This window comes from Ovis aries, chromosome 3 (assembly GCF_016772045.2).
Source record: "Ovis aries strain OAR_USU_Benz2616 breed Rambouillet chromosome 3, ARS-UI_Ramb_v3.0, whole genome shotgun sequence".
NCBI lineage: Eukaryota > Metazoa > Chordata > Mammalia > Artiodactyla > Bovidae > Ovis > Ovis aries.
Window position 1 is genome coordinate 175,881,625 of NC_056056.1, and position 21,997 is coordinate 175,903,621.

General features: G+C 35.7%; 1 protein-coding gene across 11 annotated transcripts in view; it reads right to left on the reverse strand.

The window, feature by feature from the left end:
- Positions 1 to 21,997, reverse strand: part of CRY1 (cryptochrome circadian regulator 1) — a 110,188-nt gene that overhangs the window by 24,112 nt on the left and 64,079 nt on the right. For all 11 annotated transcript variants that reach the window (XR_009599709.1, XR_009599713.1, XR_009599714.1 and 8 more), the window contains exons 3-11: positions 10,541 to 10,683; positions 8,041 to 8,225; positions 7,636 to 7,724; positions 6,972 to 7,112; positions 6,572 to 6,883; positions 5,223 to 5,374; positions 4,785 to 4,987; positions 4,585 to 4,680; positions 10 to 81 (exon numbers count right to left, since the gene is read on the reverse strand). Coding sequence is in view for 4 of the 11 variants with exons in the window: in XM_060411603.1 (XP_060267586.1) it covers positions 10 to 81; positions 4,585 to 4,680; positions 4,785 to 4,987; positions 5,223 to 5,374; positions 6,572 to 6,883; positions 6,972 to 7,112; positions 7,636 to 7,724; positions 8,041 to 8,225; positions 10,541 to 10,683 (1,393 nt within the window). In the remaining 7 variants the exon portion in view is untranslated. The remainder of the gene's footprint in view (positions 1 to 9; positions 82 to 4,584; positions 4,681 to 4,784; positions 4,988 to 5,222; positions 5,375 to 6,571; positions 6,884 to 6,971; positions 7,113 to 7,635; positions 7,725 to 8,040; positions 8,226 to 10,540; positions 10,684 to 21,997) is intronic.

Consider the following 21,997-nt stretch of genomic DNA (forward strand, 5'->3'; position numbering starts at 1 on the left):
CATTCTTACCTTGCTTTAATAGATGAGTTTGCTGACTGTCTCCATGAGCATAATGTAAAATACCACTTCCTTGAGTACAACCTGTTAGTATTTAAAAGACAGTTTTAAAAGACAGTAAAATCACTCAAGTAAATTCCAAGTTGTATGTATTAAGATTACAAATCTAATTTTTAGTATTTGAATTACGTTTTTTTAGAACTAATCCACAATGCTTCATAAGAACCAAAAATCATATGCCCAAATCAGGAAAACTTAACTTGTCCTTAAATTTAGGGACACAGAAATGTTGACTATTCAATGGAAAAATCACTGATAATCATTTTGTAAAAAACATTTCTTTACTGGATGACAATGATTAGACACTTGATCATGAAGGCAAAACATAGGGCATCAGTAAGATATACATGCTTTCTTCACCTCCTCCTTTCTCAGCACGTATCTAAAACATATGTCCTTGGAGATGAGAGAATTAAGCGTCTGTCAGATGACAGCTAAACAGTTCACACAAGGAGGAGACACAGACGAAGGTGCTACCCACCCACCATCTTCCAAGTAAAGTTTCCTAGTTTCTTTAGCTCTCAATGTTCTTCTCCTTTTTTTCCTATTGCATGGGGAGGCAAGATCTTAACAATTTATCACTTACTTCATTTATTTTTTTCTCTTTCCACACCTCCATTTAGACTCCAAGCTCAATGTAGCTTTTATGTCTTCTGTTTTTTTAAAGCCTCACAGTATCTAGCTACAAAGTGTGTTACAGGCAAATATTTACATAATTAGACGACTTTCAGATTTATTAATCCTACCATAAAACATCATGTGTATAAATTTGTGAAGCTAAATCATTCCAATTTAACTTGCTAACATGATTAGCTTTGCAGATAACTTCATATAATGAATACAGATTTGAACTAAGAAAGAGTATGTACCATCATCCCTCATTAGCTAGGTAACTGGAGTGTGTTGCTTTCTACCCTTCTGCTGCCTCCCTGTTATCTCAGTGTTTCACAGAACTTCTGTCCCTAAAACTCAAGTGTAGAGAAAAAAGGCAGTCTGTGAACTGTGTAAGAAATGTGACAGAACTTTTGAAATGAGTCCTTGTTAAAGTTTATTTTAAATTGTAGGAGACTTTGAGAAAGAACATTTCTGAAGTACACTACCATCAACAGCAACAATTTGAATGTAGGCCAAACACATAATAAAATCTTTTGTTTTATAAACACTACACATGGCCTTACATTTACAGGAGAGGCCCAGTGATACAGGAAAGAGTATGAACTTTAGGACAAGTTAGACTTGGATCTGAGTCTTAGCTCAGCTACTTACTAACTGTGGGATCTCGGTTAAGTTGCCTAACTCTTCGAGGCTTATTTCTCAAATCACAGAATGAGAATCCTACCACCACTGCTCCAGGATACTGTGAGTATGTGGCAAAAATGTCCTCATACACAAAAGTAGGCAAGTAAGATATGAGTGCTTTCATTCCTTTTACCCTAAGCTAACTGTTGATGCTCTCAAAAGTATGCAAAATATTTCTGAATTCAGAAGAGGGTTCAATTTGTTAAAAGATTTTATTCTTAATATCAAATTTTGAGTATCTGACATTAAAAAAAAAAAAGACCAGGAGCTGTGACTCAGATCATCAACTCCTATTGCCAAATTCAGACTGAAATTGAAGAAAGTAGGTAAAACCACTAGACCATTCAGGTATGACCTAAATCAAATCCCTTATGGTTAAACAGTGGAAGTGACAAAGAGATTCAAGGGATTAGATCAGATAGAGTGCCTGAAGAACTATGGACGGAGGTTCATGACATTGTACAGGAGGCAGAAACCATCCCCAAGAAAAAGATGCAAAAAGGCAAAATGGTTGTCTGAGGAGGTCTTACAAATAGCTGGGAAAAGAAGAGAAGCAAAAGGCAAAGGAGAAAAGGAAAGATATATTCATCTGACTGCAGAGTTCCAAAGAATAGCAAGGAGAGATAAGAAAGCCTTCCTCAGTGATCAATGCAAAGAAATACAAGAAAAAAAAAATAGACTGGGAAAGACTAGAGATCTTTTCAAGAAAATTAGAGATACCAAGGGAACATTTCATGCAAAGATGGACACAATAAAGGACAGAAATGGTATGGACCTAACAGAAGCAGAAGATAATAGGAAGAGGTGGCAAGAATACACAGAAGAACTATACAAAAAAGATCTTCATGACTCAGATAACGACGATGATGTGCTCACTCACCTAGAGTCAGACATCCTGGAATGTGAAGTCAAGTGGGCCTTAGCAAGCAATACTACAAACAAAGCTGGTGGAGGTGATGGAATTCCAGTTAAGCTATTTCAAATCCTAAAAGATGAGGCTGTTAAAATGTGCTGCACTCAATATGCCAGCAAATTTGGAAAACTCAGCAGTGGCCAAAGGACTGGAAAAGGTCAGTTTTCATTCCAATTCCAAAGAAAGGCAATGCCAAAGAATGCTCAAACTACCACACAATTGAACTCATCTCCCATACTAGCAAAGTAATGCTCAAAATTCTCCAAGCCAGGCTTCAACAGTATGTGAACCGTGAACTTCCAGATGTTCAAGCTGGTTTTAGAAAAGGCAGAGGAACCAGAGATCAAATTGCCAACATCCGTTGGATCACAGAAAAAGCAAGAGAATTCCAGACAAACATCTACTTCTGCTTTACTGACTATGCCAAAGCCTTTGACTGTATGGATCACAACAAACTGTGGAAAATTCTGAAAGAGATGGGAATACCAGATCTGACCTGCCTCCTGAGAAATCTGTATGCAGGTTAAAACTGGACATGGAACATCAGACTGGTTCCAAATCAGGAAAGGAGTACGTCAAGGCTGTATATTGTCACCTGCTTATTTAATTTATGTACTCTGCATATCATGAGAAATGCTAGACTGAATGAAGCACAAGCTAGAATCAAGTTGCTGGGAGAAATATCAATAACCTCAGATATGCAGTGATACCACCCTTTATGGCAGAAAGAGAAAAAAAAATAAAGAGCCTCTTGATTAAGGTGAAAGGGAAGAGTGAAAAAGTTGGCTTAAAATTCAACATTCAGAAAACTAAGATCATGGCATCTGGTCCTATCACTTCATGGCAAATAGATGGGGAAACAATGGAAACAGTGAGAGACTTTATTTTTGGGGGGCTCCAAAATCACTGCAGATGGTGACTGCAGCCATGAAATTAAAAGACGCTTGCTCCTTGGAAGAAAAGCTATGATGAACCTAGATAGCATATTAAAAAGCAGAGACATTACTTGCAACAAAGATCCATCTAGTCAAAGCTACGGTTTTTCCAGTAGTCATGGATGGATGTGAGAGTTGGACTATAAAGAAAGCTGAGTGCTGAAGAATTGATGCTTTCGAACTGTGATGTTGTAGAAGATTCTTTAGGGTCCCTTGGACTGCAAGGAGACCAACTAGTCCATCCTACAGGAAATCAGTCCTGAATATTCACTGGAAGGACTGATGCTAAAGCTGAAACTCCAATGCTTTGGCCATCTGATGCGAAGAATGGACTCATTTGAAGAGACCCTGATGCTGGGAATGATTGAAGGCAGGAGGAGAAGGGGACAACAAAGGATGAGATGGTTGGATGGCATCACCGACTCAATGGACGTGAGTTTGAGTAAGCTCTGGGAGTTGGTGATAGACAGGGAAGCCTGGTGGAGAAGGAAATGGCAACCCACTCCAGTGTTCTTGCCTGGAGAATCCCAGGGACGAGGGAGCCTGATGGGCTGCCATCTATGGGGGCGCACAGAGTCAGACACGACTGAAGCGACTTAGCAGCAGCAGCAGCAGCAGGGAAGACTGGCATGCTGCAGTCCATGGGGTTGCAAAGAGTCGGACATGACTGAGCGACTGAACTGATTTTTGGTTAGAACATTTGAAAATTGAGGTGATTCAAATGTCGAATACATTCTGACTTCTTCACATGTACTAAGAATATATGTGTGGCAAATAACTATATATATATCACAAGAACACTATTACAGACCAGGCTTTGTAAGGAAAAACTTATGTGCAAAAAGACTAGCGTCACTATGCATGTTTATGATAAATCTCTGGCCACATTCACAGGGCCTCTGACCCTCTTAATTATCTTATAGTTAATACACACTTAAAGAGAATAAAAAATAATGGGCATTCTGAAAATATAACATCTGAGTTTCATTTTCCTTGATATGGCTATCCTCATTCAGTTTGCAAGATCTTTGACCCAAATTCCACTGTATGTAATGATATTTTCCATCTCCATTGTTGTTTTTCAGTCACTAAGTCATGTCTGACCCTTTTGCAACCCCACGGACTGCAGACCCCTAGGCTCCTCTGTCCATGCGATCTCAAGGCAAGAACACTGGAGTGAGTTGCCATTTCCAGCTCTAAAATGTCACTAATGGAATAAGGGGGTGTGTACATATGTACATGTATGCATATATACCAGGAACCTATTACACAAATTTTAGATAGAATTTTAAAAACATATTATAGTGAGGTACAATAAACAATATATTTTATTATTCATCTCTTTATGTTACTAAGTACAGAAATTTTCTTTTTACTTACTTGCACTGCTGCTACAACCTGGGATATTTTCTCCCGGAGAATACCCCATGAGGCCTCCATTCCCATTAGGATTAGATGGCACTGAAGCAAGAAGACCTAAGGGGAAAAAATTTCCTATTAAATTATGATCAAGATGAAATTCAAGGATGGGGACATAAACAGCTGCCAAAGAAACAAATCAAAGGCATTTACTGACATACCGAGTCCTCTGTATCGTGAAAGCTGCTGATAGATCTGTTTCATCCTCTCAATATTCAAACGGCTTGCCTCAGCATGGTTCACCATTGGTTTAGGATAATTAACTCCTATCAAACATTTGGCTACCTTTTGAATACCTTCTGGTGCATTCCAGGGATCATAGATGTATTTTGCAGGGAAGCCTCTTAGGACAGGCAAATAGCGCCTTTTAGGAAAAGGAAGAAAAATTATTAATAAAATGAACTGTAAGCAAATTATAACATACTATCTATTAGCTATAAATGACCCAAATCAAATAAATATCATTTAAATGATTTATTACCCTTTTCCTCATCTCTGCTGCCCATCAGGAGTGGGGAATACCTTAGGCGTTGTTTAAGCATGACAAGCTCTTCCTGGATTAACTATTCCAAACTGAATAATAATCATCCTTGATTTACCTGATATAGTCTCCATTGGGATCTGTTCTCCTACCAAAACCAACAGGGCAATAGCAGTGAAAAAACTGTTGGAAAAAGGAACTACAAGACAGCCACATCCAACTTCCAGCATTTATGCTCCAATCTGCATCAAGCAGTAATTCTTCAAATACCTTCAGAAGTAACGGTAATCAATTAGTTTGCACACAGATATTTCTCAAAGCAAGCATTTTCCAGGTCTCTGTAGATCAAAAGTCAAGGTAAAGAAAATCTAGCACTGAACTATAAAATTAAACATTCCAAAGTTAGTTTCCTTATCTATGTTCTATCCTATAATGAGTTATTCCAGGGGAAAAAAACATATTAGTACTATACAGATTTCTGAATAGAATTTACCATTGTAAGCTTGGCAGTGTTATTGGAAAGGGGAGGGAAAAAGTTATTCAACTCATTGATTTAAAAGGATAAGTTAGGATATGGGAAGATTTTTTTTTTTTAAACAGGAAGAAAAAGTAGTAAACACTTTCAAGAAAGCAAAAATACTACCAAATAAACCACCAAAAAACAACTTGGAAGTTTGGTACATTGGTCTACATAATGGGAACAATCAAATACAAATGACCTTTAAAATTTAATTAGAATTATGGAATTTAAATTTGGGATTCCTTGATCCAAAAGGGAAACAGAATTAAATTATTTTAATAAATTCATTAAGTGTGTGCTATGTATCTACCTCATGTATGACTTGGTGCTAGGAAACAGAGATATAAAAAAACATAGGATCAGAAATGGTCTTTGGAAAGGGGAAATTTATGATAATAGATAGGAAGGTAAAACATATTTAAGTCCTCTTATATATACCCATAAGATGATGTCACAAAATGTAGTATGCATCACATTACATAAAAAGCTATGGTGTTGAAGTGAGGCAAAATTTTTTATATTTTAAAATTTATAATATAAAGATGGCTATTTCTAAGACTCTTTGATGACTCCTTTATGTGACAGAAATGATCACCTATAAATATACACAAATCTGCTAAGTCCAGAGTATTAAATTTTGGAGTTCCCTTGATGGGTAGGCTGATTTAGCCACTGAAATGACTTCAGGTTAACTGACTTCAGGTTAATGCACTCTGATTATGCCCAAAAGTTGCCTCTATAGTTAAGAAATAAATGCTTTTCTATTGAAAAAAAGAAACAAGACTATAAACGAATCTATATAATAGACAACTTTTAGGAACTGTTTTATATATATATACGTGTGTGTGTATGTGTGTGTGTATGTGTGTGTGTGTATATATATATATATAAAAGGTATAGAGTTCTTCATAATAAAGCCATACTACATTAGTTGGAAGAACATTTACCTTCATTCCTTCTTCCCAACTAATCCACAGGTCACCTCGTGTCAGGAAACAAGCAACTGCATGTCTGGCTAAATGATGAATCCAACCCTCCTGACGAAGCTGTGTCATGATGGCATCAATCCATGGAAAGCCTGTGCGTCCTTCTGCCCATTTTGCTAAAGCCTCAGGATTCTTATCCCATGGAATCTGAACACAAATGGGGTTTCCTTCCATTTTGTCAAAGCGTGGATTATTTGTTGCTGCTGTATAGAAAAATTCACGCCATAATAGTTGCCCATAAAGGGAAAGGGGAGGGGAACTGTTCTTCTTCACCTAAGATTAAAAAGCAAAGAAGTATTATCAGTGATTTTTTTTTGATAAAAAGTATTTTTTAAAAATAAGCTCCAGTTCTAGATAATACCTTTTTGTAGAGATCTGTCAGTTTGAAATAAAAGAGTCGACATGACAAACAACCAAATCGGAGATAAGGACTGAGTCCAGTAGGGCTAGCGAGCAGGGAATTTGCATTCATTCGAGGTCTTTCAAAGTTTGCCACCCAAGCCTGAACAAAACACAGAGAAAATTATGCTGCCTTTCCAATTTTAAAAGACTGTTTGAAATTGAGCTTTTCAAGAACGTTACATAGTCCTTGGGGAATAAAATCTCATTTTTTCAGCCATAAATGACAGATTTTAATAAAAAACAAGATAAAAGTGAGCATTCTTTTGTTTTAGTCATCCTCATGCGGCAAATTCCTAACACAAGGTTGAGAGCACCTTCAACCTGTCTTTCTGACACTGAGATAATGTGAAATAGAAGAACTCTATCCTAGCTTTAAAGTCATCAGATACTTACACAGAAACCATAGAGGGGTGGTACTGATACTAGCTAAAGAGGAAATAATCAGACAGGAGGAAGATGGGTATTTAAATGAAAACAGTTGTTAATCTTCAATTACATTTGTGCTATTTTAATTATTTCTCTTAATCCTCCTTTTTCAACAGCCTATTTTTTTGTTTTTAAAAAAGAGTGAATATTTTTTAAATGACAATTTGACAATATAAACATCATCTGTATTATCATACTTTTCTTTCCAAATGCCTTTCCAAACGTGTAAGTGCTTCAGTTTCTCCACCTGGCCACACTGCAGAGGGTAAGCCATCTGTATCAAAACCTAAAAAAAAAAAAAGGAAATGGAAAAAAAATCTGACAGCATAAAAATGAAATGACTCCCTGGATAGGTCCTCACAGATAGATGATAAATAACATGGTCTCTGTCCTTTGAGACATTTATCTTAAGGTGATAACAGATAGACCATGAATTAATAGCATACGTAAATAATACACAGATTAATCACTTTTTAGTTTAAGACTTTCTTTTTTCTCCTTTCTTTTCCTTTTAGTGCAAAATACATGTCAAATTAGAAGTGGAATTTTTCTGAATGGTTTATTAACTCTTAAGCTCCACATGTATTATTGCTTATACCTACCTAGTTCTTCCAGTGATGGGACTCCATATTTCTCATCATGGTCATCAGATAGAGGAGTTGTGCACTTTTCCATCACTTCTGAAGTAATTGTCTCTACTGGTATTTCTAGTGGTTCCATTTTACTGATGAGAGTCTGGAATCTTTTATAGGTAAGAGGTGGCTGACCACCATTTAGTTCTATGATCCTATTACAAAAATTAGTAAAATACTATTAGTATTTTTAAAAGGACAATATAATTTGATAAACATTTAAAAGTCTAAAATAAGAAAATTAAATGGAGATAGTAAAAATGAAAATAAAAATGAAAAATCACTTCTATTTTCTATTGTACGTTTTTGTTTAATGTCAATATATGTATCTTACGTATATCTTTTATATTTAATTCTGATCACTAATTTCTCAATTAAGTAATACTATAAGGAAAGAGCCTTGTCAATGGTAATCTGAATTAGATACAATTTGGGAATAACCCATTATTCTTTTTCACCATAGCCATTTGCACTTAAGACTTCAAGAATATTAGCTTCTTATAGGACCAAGAAACTTGTTAAAACAATTAACAAATCTAAAAATCAGTTTATAAACATCTGCTAGATGTCAAAAATATACAGCCTGCAAATATCAAAACTTTTATGACAAAGAAAATTAAGCATCTATAAGTGGAAAAAACAAGTGGCTAATAAGCCTAAAGGCAAAAACAAAAAATAATACACATGGAAATGTAAAACTATTTTGCAGCATAGCTCAGAGAACCTTCTAATCATCAATAAAAGCTAAACCAGGCCAATATTGTATCAAGGAGTAATTAGCAAGTTTTATTAATTAGGATTCTATATTACTATAGTGATAATTACTTGGTATTTTCTATTGTGCATGTTTTTTTTAAATGTTAACATATGTATCTTACATATATATTTTATATTTAATTCTGATCACTAATTTCTCAATTAAGTAATACTAAAAACAAAGAGCTTGCTAATGGTATTTATAACCAAATTAAATACAATTTGGGAATAACCAATTATTCTTTTTCACTATAGCCATTTGCATACTAGCATTTAGGCTTCATAAAAAATTATTGGTAAAATTATACTCTATCACTTTATGGATCGGAAACTGAAGCCTCAAGAGAAGTTAATAAACTAGTCAAGGTCACATAACTAATAAATAGCAAATCGAGATTTTCTTAATCCAAATAGAATAAAGTTTTCTCTATACCACATATAATGGTGAATCAATTATATGTATGGAAAGTAACCACCATAAAAACTATGCTTTGCTTTTAGAAATATTGCTTTGATGTAATTCTTTGAGTTTATACCTAGGATCATAATGAAATCTGTCCACTATAATGATCTACAATGATACTACTGAGGACACCGCTAATTATATAACAGAAGCAAAATAAAAATCTTAGAAAAGATATTTTCTATATGCTACATTTTTATATGATGGATTTATATAGTAAATATTCACATTCAGTCTAACAAACAATCTACTTTTATACATAACATAATTATATACTGAGCTTCCCACTTTAAGCAACTGCCCTTATCTTGTTTTGCCTCCTTCCTATCAGCTCTCTAAGGTTAAGAAATATGGTAAACGAGCAGGTAAGGTTTTTATCAAAGGATATATGACTTCTGGCTTAATAGGAAGTTAAGACTGTTGCCTGAATCAAACCACAATTTTTTGTACAACTGGAAAAGTGGAATAAAATAGTTTGTCATGTTACAGAATCAGCTTCATTATTTTGATAAAATGTGAACACAACTAAAAAAAGTAAAATAAAAGGTACATAAATTATGAGATTTCAGCACCTGTAAGGATGACAGTATGCCAAAGGTTAATGTTAAAAAATCTTATGAATCCTCAAATCTTACAGCACATATTAATAAAACTCCCAAAATTTAACCTTGACCACAGAACCCCTGTTGGACAAAGCATGACAAAAGACTGATATTTCATGAAATATACTTTGAGAAATAAGATATCATACCATTGTTCAGAGGACTACATAATATTAATACAATTTGCATATGAACTAAAAATTCAGACAGACTACAGACACATAAAATAATTTATGACAAGCATGTAAAATATACCAAGGCACTTGACGGCTATGTATCATATAAACTATAAAATTAATGTTGCTGAGAGCCCAGAATGGCAAATTAGTAGGCTGAGCTAGAATAGTCAAAGATAATTTTGTGATTCTTTTAATAGTTTTGGAACTGAAATTCTGAGTATTTTTATCTTATGCACTTAGGTCTGTAATTTTGGCGTCTGTCTTTGGGTAAACAAAAATTACAGAAGTTAAATAAAATGCTACAAGTTTGAGTTAATTTAATTCTCCACAATTCTATTATGCATGTCTTTATTTTCACTTTTGAACTTAAGTCCCACAGTACATTGTCTTTCTACTTAATACCACTTAAATGTACACTTCAGAATGGTTAAAATGACAAATTTAATGTTATATGTATTAAAAAATCTTACTTGTCTAGATCATATAATGTGTGTGAAATTCGTATAATTACTTCTACTCCAGCTTCAGTTGCCAGTTTCTTAATAGCTGCATCTCGTTCCTTTCCAAAGGGCTCAGAATCATATTCAATTGAAAGTTTAGTAATGTTCCATTCCTAAAGAGAAAGGAGCAAAAACATACATAAAATTTAATGATTATTTTTTCTACTATAACAACACAGGCTGGAAAAACATGAAAAGCTCCAACTCTACATATCAAATGATTATACTACTTTGAATATACAGAAAGAAAATGCACAATTTATAAATTCAAAATTATGTAAATCAGAAATGTGTACTCACTAGATTTATGCTAGGCATTATAAAATCTAGCAATATGCTTAACCTAAGCTTCCTACATTAAATGTGTTTGTATAGCACTTTACTTGTTCAAATAATTTACACTTACATTATCTCATTTGTTACTCAAAATAATCCTCAGAGTTTGGCATTTTGGTTGTTAACTCCATTTTGCAGATAAGATTATTTTGAAAATTCAAGAATTTGTCCAAGTTCAGAGAGAGCCATAATACCTGATTTTATGTCTGTTGATTCTAAGACTAGGTTCTTTTTTTAAAAAAATTGGAGTATAATTGCTTTACAGTGTTGTGTTATTTCCTGTGGAACAACCACATGAATCAGCCATACTCCCTCCTTCTTATATCTCCGTTCTACCCACTCCCTTATCCTACCAGTCTAGGTCATCACAGAGTACTGAGCTGAGCTCCCTGTATACAGCAGCTTCCCATTAGCTACTTGTTTTCCACATGGTAGTGTATACATGTCAATGCTACTCTCTCAATTCATTCCACTCCCTCCTTCCCACCTTGTGTCCATAAGTCCATTCTCCATGTCTGTGTCTCTATTCCTGCCCTGCAAAAAGGTTTATCAGTAACATTTTTCTAGATTAATGCATATATGCATTAATATACAATAATTGGTTTACCCTTTCTGACTTAACTTCACTCCATGACATTCTAGGTTCATCCCCATCACCACATATGACCCAATTTTGTTTCTTTTTATGGCTGAGCAATATTCCATTGTATATATGTTCCACATTTTCTTTATTCATTTATCTGTTGATGGACATTTAGGTTGCTTCCATGTCCTAACTACTATTAATATAAACCTTTGACAGTTAATGTGGTACAAGCTGCTCTGGTGAGGTATTGTTTTACAATGTTTTACTCTTGATTATCAAAAAATATTAACTGTGGAAAACATAAACACACTTATAACAAGAGCAGATATTGAGTGCCAGGTGCTGTATTAATAAGTCCTGTAAACCTTCTTATAATCACTTTCAGTGAAGAGACTGTGACTTAAGGGAATTAAGTGATTTCCCAGGGTGGGGTAGTAAAGTTTCATTGTTTTTTTAATTCTAAAATCTATTCCGATATACCTTACAAATAAAAAAAAATTCACCTGTCATTCTACCATTATTTAACTGATTATATAATTACAAGTTGTACTTCTCCAAACCTGTATAGATTCAGTTCAGTTCAGTTCAGTTGCTCAGTGGTGTCCGACTCTTTGCGATCCCATGAATCGCACGCAGCATGCCAGGCCTCCCTGTCTGTCCATCACCATCTCCCGGAGTTTACCCAAACTCATGCCCATCGAGTCGGTGATGCCATCCAGCCATCTCATCCTCTGTCGTCCCCTTCTCCTCCTGCCTCCAATCCTTCCCAGCATCAGGGTCTTTTCCAATGAGTCAACTCTTTGCATGAGGTGGCCAAAGTACTGGAGTTTCAGCTTTAGCATCAGTCCTTCCAATCAACACCCAGGACTGATTGCCTTTAGGATGGACTGGTTGGATCTCCTTGCAGTCCAAGGGACTCTCAAAAGTCTTCTCCAACACCACAGCTCTAAAGCATCAATTCTTTGGTGCTCAGCTTTCTTCACAGTCCAACTCTCACATCCATACATGACCACTGGAAAACCATAGCCTTGACTAGATGGACCTTTGTTGGCAAAGTAATATCTCTGCTTTTGAATATACTATCTAGGTTGGTCATAACTTTTCTTCCAACGAGTAAGTGTCTTTTAATTTCATGGCTGCAATCACCATTTGCAGTGATTTTGGAGCCCCTCAAAATAAAGTCTGACACTGTTTCCACTGTTTCGCCATCTATTTCCCATGAAGTGATGGGACCAGATGCCATGATCTTTGTTTTCTGAATGTTGAGCTTTAAGCCAACTTTTTCACTCCCTTTTTTCACTCTCATCAAGAGGGTTTTTAGTTCCTCTTCACTTTCTGCCATAAGGGTGGTGTCATCTGCGTATCTGAGGTTATTGATATTTCTCCCGGCAATCTTAATTCCAGCTTGTGCTTCATTCAGCCCAGTGTTCCTCATGATGTACTCTGCATATAAGTTAAATAAGCAGGGTGACAATATACAGCCTTGACATATTCCTTTTCCTATGTGGAACCAGTCTATTGTTCCATCTCCAGTTCTAACTGTTGCTTCCTGACCTGCATATAGGTGTCTCAACAAGGGCTATTTCCAATAGTGAGGTTTTTTTAAAATTGCTATTATAAACCTTTCAGTATACACCTTTATACATAAATCTTAAACATTTTGGGACATTTGTCTCATTTTTTCTAGAAGTAATTTTTTGAAACACAATTAATGGATACAATAAATTATATTTAAAATTTTGATAGATATTGCCAAGTTTTCCACCAGATATCCTGCACCAATTTACACTCTCAATAGTAATACACCAGTATTTTAAAACCACTAATATAAACACATAACATACACAGGAAAATAATATCTCATTAAAAACTTTTTCATTTCTTGAAAGTCTTGGAGAATGCATACAAAGCTGTCAATAGCTGTTATCTTTGCAGGGTAGAATTTAGGAATATAAATAATTATTTTTTATTTTATACAATGTTGTATTGTTCATATTTGTTAAATACAATCATGTACTGTTTTTGAAATTTAAAAATGAAATTAAAATGAGAACAGGAAAGAAAGCATTATATTTCTTTGTTTTATAGCGAGAGGCGGTATAGACTGGTAGTTAAAAAACAAAGGATCTAAAGTCAAACTTCTCAAGTTCGAACACTGGTGCAACTATCTGTGCAAACTTCTAAACCTTCCATGCCTGTTTCCTGATCTTAAAATGGGTAGCATGTAAGTAGAGTACTTAGAGAGTACCTAGTATATAACAAACACTATGTATTTATTAGAGTAAAATGAAAAAAAAATGACATTTTTGTTGTTGTTGTATAAAGATTAAATTGAGAAAAAATTAAATGAGACAATGTATGTAAATTATTTGGAAGAGAAAAGATGGTGATGCTGGGAAAGACTGAGGGCAGGAGAAGAGGGCGATAAAGGATGAGATGGTTGGATGGCACCACCAACTCAGTGGACATGAGTTTGAGCAAGCTCCGGGAGATAGTGAAAGACGGGGAAGCCTGGCATGCTGCAGTTCATTGGGTCATAGAGTTGGACACGACTTAGCAACTGAGCAACAACAATGTAAATTGTTGAGTACACAGTTAAGTCCTCAATGAATGACAGCTGTTATTACTGTTGTTTACTAGCTATTTGTATATTTTTTTCTTTATGAATTGCAGCTTATGTTTGCTTACGTTTCTATTGCAATTAATTCTCTTATGGATTTGTACACTCCTTATTTTTAATGACAAACTTTGTCACATGGTCACTTCCTAAATAGTCCATAATTTAATTCTATGATATTTCTTGACAATTTTTTAGTTTTTGGTTAGTAAATATTGGAGCTTAAAACAAGTCAGTAACAGTCCCTTCCCTTTTCCCTTTTTGAAGAGGAAGGGAAATATAAGTCAGAAAACTAAATGTAAAATAATAACCCACACAGTCTTCCCAGGCAATTGAAATAAAAACAAAAGTAAATAAATGGGACCTAATCAAACTTACAATCTTTTGCACAGCAAAGGAAATCATAAACAAAATGAAAAGACAACCTAAAGAGTGAGAGAAAATTTTGCAAATTATACAATTGACAAGGGCTTAATATCCAAAATATACAAACAGCTCATATAACTCAATATAAGAAAAAACAAACAATCCAATTAAAAAATTGGCAGAAGATTTAAACAGACATTTCTCCAAAGAAGTAATACAAATGGCCAATAGGTACATGAAAAGATGCTCAACATTGTTATTAGAGAAATACAAATCTAAATCTAAACTACAATAAGGTACCATCTTACATTGATTTTGCTGGTTAAAATGGCCATCATTAAAATGTCTACAAATAAATACTGGAAAGGATTTGGTTTTTCAAGTAATGTATGGATGTGAGAGTTGGACTATAAAGAAAGCTGAGTACCAAAGAATTGATGCTCTTGGGCTATGGTGTTGGAGAAGACTCTTGAGAGTCTCTTGGACAGCAAGGAGATCCAACCAGTCCATCCTGAAGGAAATCAGTCCTCAATATTCACTGGAAGGACTAATGCTGAGGCTGAAACTCCAATACTTTGACCACTTGATGAGAAGAACTGACTAACTGGAAAAGACGCTAATGCTGGGAAAGACTGAAGATGGGACAAGGGGACAACAGAGGATGAGATGGTTGGATGGCATCACCGACTTGATGGACATGAGTTTGAGTAAGCTCCGGGAGTTGGTGAAGGACAGGGAAGCCTGGCATGCTGCAGTCCATGGGGTCGCAAAGAGTTGGACACCACTGAGCAACTGAACTGAACTGGAGAGAATATGGAGAAAAGGGAATCCTCCTACACTGTTGGTGGGAATGTAATTTGAGACAGCCACTATGGAAAACAGTATGGAGGTTCCTCAGAAAACTGAAAGTAGAATTACCACATGATCCAGTGATGCCTCTCCTGGGCATATATCTAGACAAAACTCTAATGAAAAAAGACAGACCCAACCCCATGTTCACAGCAGCACTATTCACAATAGCCAACACAGAGAAACAACCTGAACGCCCATCGATAAATGAATGGATAAAGAAGATGTGGTACATATATACAATAGAATACAACTCAGTCATAAAAACAACAAAATAATGCCATTTGCCCCAATATGGATGCAACTAGAGATTATCATACTAAGTGAAGCAAGTCAGAAAGAGAAAGGCAAATACCATACATATCACTTATGTGTGGAATCTAAAATATGATACAAATGAATCTATCTACAAAACATAAACATACCCATGAGCACAGAGAACATACTTGTGGTTGCCAAGGCAGAAGAAGTTAAGGGAAGTAGGGAGTGGGAGGTTGGGGTTAGCAGATGTAAGCTATTATATATAGAATGGATAAACAATCAGGTTGTACTGTATAGCACAGAGAACTATATTCAATATCCTATGATAAACCATAATGGAAAAGAATATATAAAAAATAATGTATATAACGGAATCATTTTATGGTATAGCAGAAATTAATACAACATTGTAAATCATATATGCATGTATACATACCACATTACTAGTAAAGCTGAACTGGAAGAAATATATTAGGTTTAAGGACAGGTAAGCTTACAGATTTTTTACCACTGAATTAAACAGATTTAGCTACCCAAGGCTAAACAGCACATTTCTTTTAGTGTGGGCTGCCCCTATAAAATTTATCACATGGAAGAAGGGAACAGGACATGTACTCTCTGCAACTGAAGAGGTGAAAGGGGATGATCTGACCAATACTCACCTAACTCCTTCTATTAAACTCACTAGTGAGATCATTCATTTCTTCCCTGGGGATAAATTAGTGGACATCTCTCCACAAGAAATATGAAAAGCTAGGGAAGAGAAAGTTCCCCAAATATTAAATTTATTCATTCATATTCTAAGTATTTATTATAATTCTTAGCTCCTATTGTAGGTCCCTCCATCCTGGAACTTACTGAAGATTGGCAACACAGAGGGAAATAAATAGTCAAATATATATACTATTAGGAAAAAAAGGATGTTATGACAGAGAATACGGGGGTGAGGATAAGCTGGTAAGTTAGTTATCTACTCTTAATTACACTAGCTAGACTTTCAGTTAGTGGTGAAAAGTGAACATCCCTGCTTTGTTCTCTATTTCAGGTGTAAAGCATGTTTCACCATTAAGTATGCCATTAGCTATGTTTCTGTTGATATTACCAAGTTGATATTCAGCAATTTTCTATTGCTAGTTTGCATAAAGGTTTCTAAAAAATTACAAATGGGTGCTGACTACTGTCAAATGCTTTTATCACTGACATAATAATACCTTTTCATTTACTAATAGGATATATTATTATTTTATAATGTTGAACCAACTTTGTATTCCTGAAATAAACTCCATTGATCATGATGCAGTATTATTTCAAAATATTGTTAAGTTCTCTTTGTTAATATATTAAGGATATCTGAGTTTGTGTTTATGGGGACGCTTGGCTACACTTTTTTTCTTTCTTAGAAGTTCTTCATCAGATTTTGGTATCAGAGTTATGCTGCCCTCATAAACAAGTTCAGTGTTCCCAATATTATCCTGTTTCCTGAAAGAGTGTTATAAGACTGGCATTATTTCTTTCTTAAATATGTGATAGAATAAGTAAAGCCACCTGGGACCTGGAGTTTTACTTATTGGAATGTTTTTGATTATAAATTCAGTTTTGTAAAGAGAGGGCTATTCAATTTTTCTTTTTTTTCTTCTGAAATTTTAAGAACTTGTACTTTTCAAGAGTATTTTTCATTTTATCTTAGTTGTGAACATTGACACTCAGTTCACTTCAGTCGCTCAGTCGTGTCTGACTCTTTGAGACCCCATGCACCGCAGCATACCAAGCTTGCCTGTCCATCACCAACTCCTGGAGCTTACTCAAACTCATGTCCATAGCTTCAACTAGACAGACCTTTGTTGGCATAGTAATGTCTCTGCTTTTTAATATGCTGTCTAGGTTGGTCATAGCTTTTCTTTCAAGGAGCAAGCATCTTTTAATTTCATGGCTGCAGTCACCATCTGCAGTAATTTTGGAGTCCAAAAAAACAAAGTCTGTCACTGTCTCCTTTGTTTCCCCATCTATTTGCCATGAAGTGATGGGACTAGATGCCATGATCCTAGTTTTCTGAATGTTTAGTTTTAAGCCAACTTTTTCACTCTCCTCTTTCACTTTCATGAAGAGGCTCTTTAGTTCTTTTGTTTATATTGATGTTATGTTCTCTAGTTTATATTGACATTATGACATTTATAATATCTTTTATGTTTTCAAAGTTTAGAGACAATTTAGTGATGTCCCCTTTTTTATTCTTGATAAAGGTAATTTGTGTTTTCTCTCTTTTGGGCCCTGATCAGTACTGATAAGAGTTTATCAGTTTTATTAATCTTTTCAAAAGAAAACTGAACTCTGACTCAGAGTTTAATCAGGTGACAGAAACCACATTAGTAATTTGAACAGGGAAAATTTAATCTGAACAACTGTCAGCAAGTAAAAGGTGGTCAACAATGGTAAGGAGCAGAAGAAGAGTTAAGGCTATACTGTCCAATACAGTAGATAACCACTAGCCACAGAAGCAGCTTCTGAGCACTTGAAATGTGGCTAGTTGGAATAGAGACATCCTATAAGCATAAAATATACTCTGGATTTCAAAGACTTCATATTAATATAAAAAAGGTTAAAATAGTATAGTGGTTTTATAATGATTTTATATTGGAAAGATAGTATTTTAGCTATACTATGTTAAATAAAATATATCTTAAAAATTAACTTCACATTTTTCTTACTTTTTAAAATATACATGTTAGAAATTTTAAATTACACATGTCTGTTGGATAGCACTGTTCTAAGCAGCTACCACATCTAAATGAAGGGAAAATAATTAAGCAATGAATTAAGAAAGTTTTCCTTCTTCCCCTGCTGAGATTCACACCTCATTGTGAATGAGGTGTGCTGCCTCAGGAATAACCATCCCCATAGGAAAGAAGCCTGCCAAGGGGCTAAGACCACCAGGAAAGTCTCTGATAAACTGTCTTTAAATGAAGAGTTTAATATAGACTATTTACATTTAATACAATTATTGATATAGCTGTGCTTAATTTTACCATGTTGGTAAGCTTTCCTTTTATCCATGTTTTCATTTACTCCTCTGTGCTCCCTTGTGCTCAGTTGCCCAGTCATGTCATAGTAGCCCCATGGATTGTAGTCCTCCAGGTTCCTCGGTCCATGGGGTTTTCCAGCAAGAATACTGGATTGGGGTACCATTTCCTACTCACATGGATTTTCCAAACCCAGGGACTGAACCCATGTCTCCTGAGTCTCCTGCATTGGCAGGTGGATTCTTTACCACTAGCACTACCTGGAAAGCCCTCTGTGCCCCCATCTGCCTTTATTTGAATGAGAGATATTTTTAGAATTCCATTTAAAATTCCTCTATTAACTTTTTAGAAATAGCTTTTTGTGCTACTTAGATCACAGTATACTGTTATTATAGTCTACCTTCAAATAATATATTACAATTGAATGCTGTTAAAAATTTACATATACTTTCATTTACCTTTTTCCTGCCTTATGTGATCCTGCAATAGATTTTATTTCACATGCGTGTCAAGTCCCAAGATACTGGTATTATTCCCTACAATTTATCAATATTAGTTGGTTTTAATCTGTCAATGGTCTTCCAAAAACAGGACATATGAATGTACATAACTAAAAATAATGAAAAAAGAGGTCTTTTATATTTACCCATGTATTTAGTGCTCTTTTTCTTTCCTGAAGATCCTGTCTTTAGCCTAGAGTTATCTTCTTTCACCTAGCAGAATTTCCTTTAATATTAGTATTTTTTATAGTATAGATATGATGGAAAAAATTATTTCTGCTTTTTTGTGCCTAAAAATGCCTCCATTGTGCCTTTTCTTTTTTAAAAAAATGAATGTTTTTGCTAAGTAAACAGGGCTATTTCTAGTTTTTTAAAGCTGCCATTCCATTCTGTAAGAAAACACTGAATGCTATTATCATGGTTCCCTGAATATATCTTTTATCCTCTGGCGGCTTATAAAATTTTCCATCTTTGGTTTTCAGTTAATCGAGTATATGACATGACAAGATGTGATTTCCTTTATATTTATGTTGTTTGGGGTCTGTTGAGCTTCTTGGCACTGCAGGTTGATACCTTCCATCAATTTTGGAAACTCAATTATCTCTTCAAATTTTTTTCCTGTCCCAATCTCTCTTTCCCTCTTTTCTCTAGGTCTATAAGTACAGATATGTTAGGCCATTTACTACTGTTCCAGAGATCTCAAACACCCTATTCCCCTTTTAAAAACATCTTCCTTCTCTTTGTGCTTCAGTTGGGATACTGACTGTCTTCAACTTTACTGATCTTTTTGTCTGCTCTGTTCAATCCAGATATCCAATTAATCAATCCAATTAATGAATTCTTCATTTTGATAGTATGTTTCAGTTCTAAGATTTTATTTGGTCCTTTTTAATATTTTCCATTTCTGTATTAAATTACCACCTCGTCACATCATTTTTCACCTCTTGACTAGATTCTCTACTACTATCCTTGTTGTTGTTTAGTAGTTCAGACATGTCTAATTCTTTGCGACCCATGAACTGCAACACACCACTTCGCCGTCCTTCACCATGTCCCAGAGTTTGCTTAAACTCATGTCCATTGAGTCAGTGATGCCATCCACGCAGCTCATCCTCTATCATCCCCTTCTCCTCCTGCCTTCAATCTTTTCTAGCACTAGTGTCTTTTCTAATGAGTCGGTTCCTCATATCAGGTGGCCAAAGTATTGGAACTTCAGCATCAGTCCTTCTAATGAATATTTAGAGTTGATTTCCTTTAGGATTGACTGGTTTGATCTCCTTGCAGTCCAAGGGATTCTCAAAAATCTTCTCCAACACCACAGTTCAATAGCATCAATTCTTCGGCGCTCAGCCTTCTTTATGGTCCAACTCTCACACCTGTACATGACTACTGGAAAACCCATGGTGACTGCAGCCATGAAATTTAAAGACACTTACTCCTTGGAAGAAAAGTTATGACCAACCTAGATAGTATATTCAAAAGCAGAGACATTACTTTGCTGACTAAGGTCCGTCTAGTCAAGGCTATGGTTTTTCCTGCAGTCATGTATGGATGTGAGAGTTGGACTGTGATGAAGGCTGAGTGCCGAAGAATTGATGCTTTTGAACTGTGGTGTTGGAGAAGACTCTTGAGAGTCCCTTGGACTGCAAGGAGATCAACCCTGGGATTTCTTTGGAAGGAATGATGCTGAAGCTGAAGCTCCAGTACTCTGGATACCTCATGCGAAGAGCTGACTCATTGGAAAAGACTCTGATGCTGGGAGGGATTGGGGGCAGGAGGAGAAGGGGACGGCCAAGGATGAGATGGCTGGATGGCATCACTGACTCGATGGATGTGAGTCTGAGTGAACTCCGGGAGATGGTGATGGACAGGGAGGCCTGGCGTGCTGCGATTCATGGGGTCGCAAAGAGCTGGACACGACTGAGTGACTGAACTTATAGACCTTTGTCAGATCTCCATTATCTACAGAATAACAATTGTAAAGTCCTTTTTTATCCTAATCCCAAAATCCTCATCAACTGTGGGACTGTTTCTGTTTCTCTTTGCTTGATAGCAAGTTACATATAATTGCTTCTTCATGCGTCTCACAATTTGTGATCATATAACAGGCAATGGTATAAAGATTAGAGACAGAATAAACAATATTTATCTCTAGAAAAGTACATAGTCTTTCCTCTGACTGATAGAAGTCAAATTGATGGAGTCTGCAATTGAGCTGGGTCTGGGCTTTGTTGCTGCTTTCCTTAAATTTCATTCACCACTGGCTTCAAATATTTTGAAGGCAGGATTCAGATTTTTCTTCAACAGGGCTTAAGTTCTGAGTAGTAACAAGAGTCCAGCTGTCTCTCTCTGCTTTATAGCTTGGGCACTAGCTTTAAAAATTATATGACATTTCTCTTTGCTTTGCTGTCTACCCAGCAGCTTTGCTTTCTGAGGACTTCTCTTTGTTTTCCAACCCTGTCCCCTAATATTCTGCACCTTTGGAGGCATCTTTCTACACTGATGTCCTGTTGCCAGCTTCAGGGTACAGCTCCTTTGCACTAAGTGAATTCCTAGTGCACTTAAGAGGGATCCCTCTCAACACTTCTGCTTCACCCCAGCCTTTGGCATGCTGCCACTGGAGCTCCATGAATACGCTGAAGAAAAGTACTGGACAGTGGGTACAAACTTGCTCTGTGACTAGGGCTTCTTGGAATTCTAATCTGCCATGTCAGCACACATATTACCACAAAGACTTTGGTAAAATTTCAACAAGTTTCTCTTTACTCTTAACTATGGTAAATTCCCTTCTCTTCCTGATGTGATTCCAGGGGTGTAGCCTTGGGTATCTTTTTTCCCATGAAAGGCTCATCCCCTAATGGAACTTAATTTATTAGGTTTATTTGTGTCATTAAC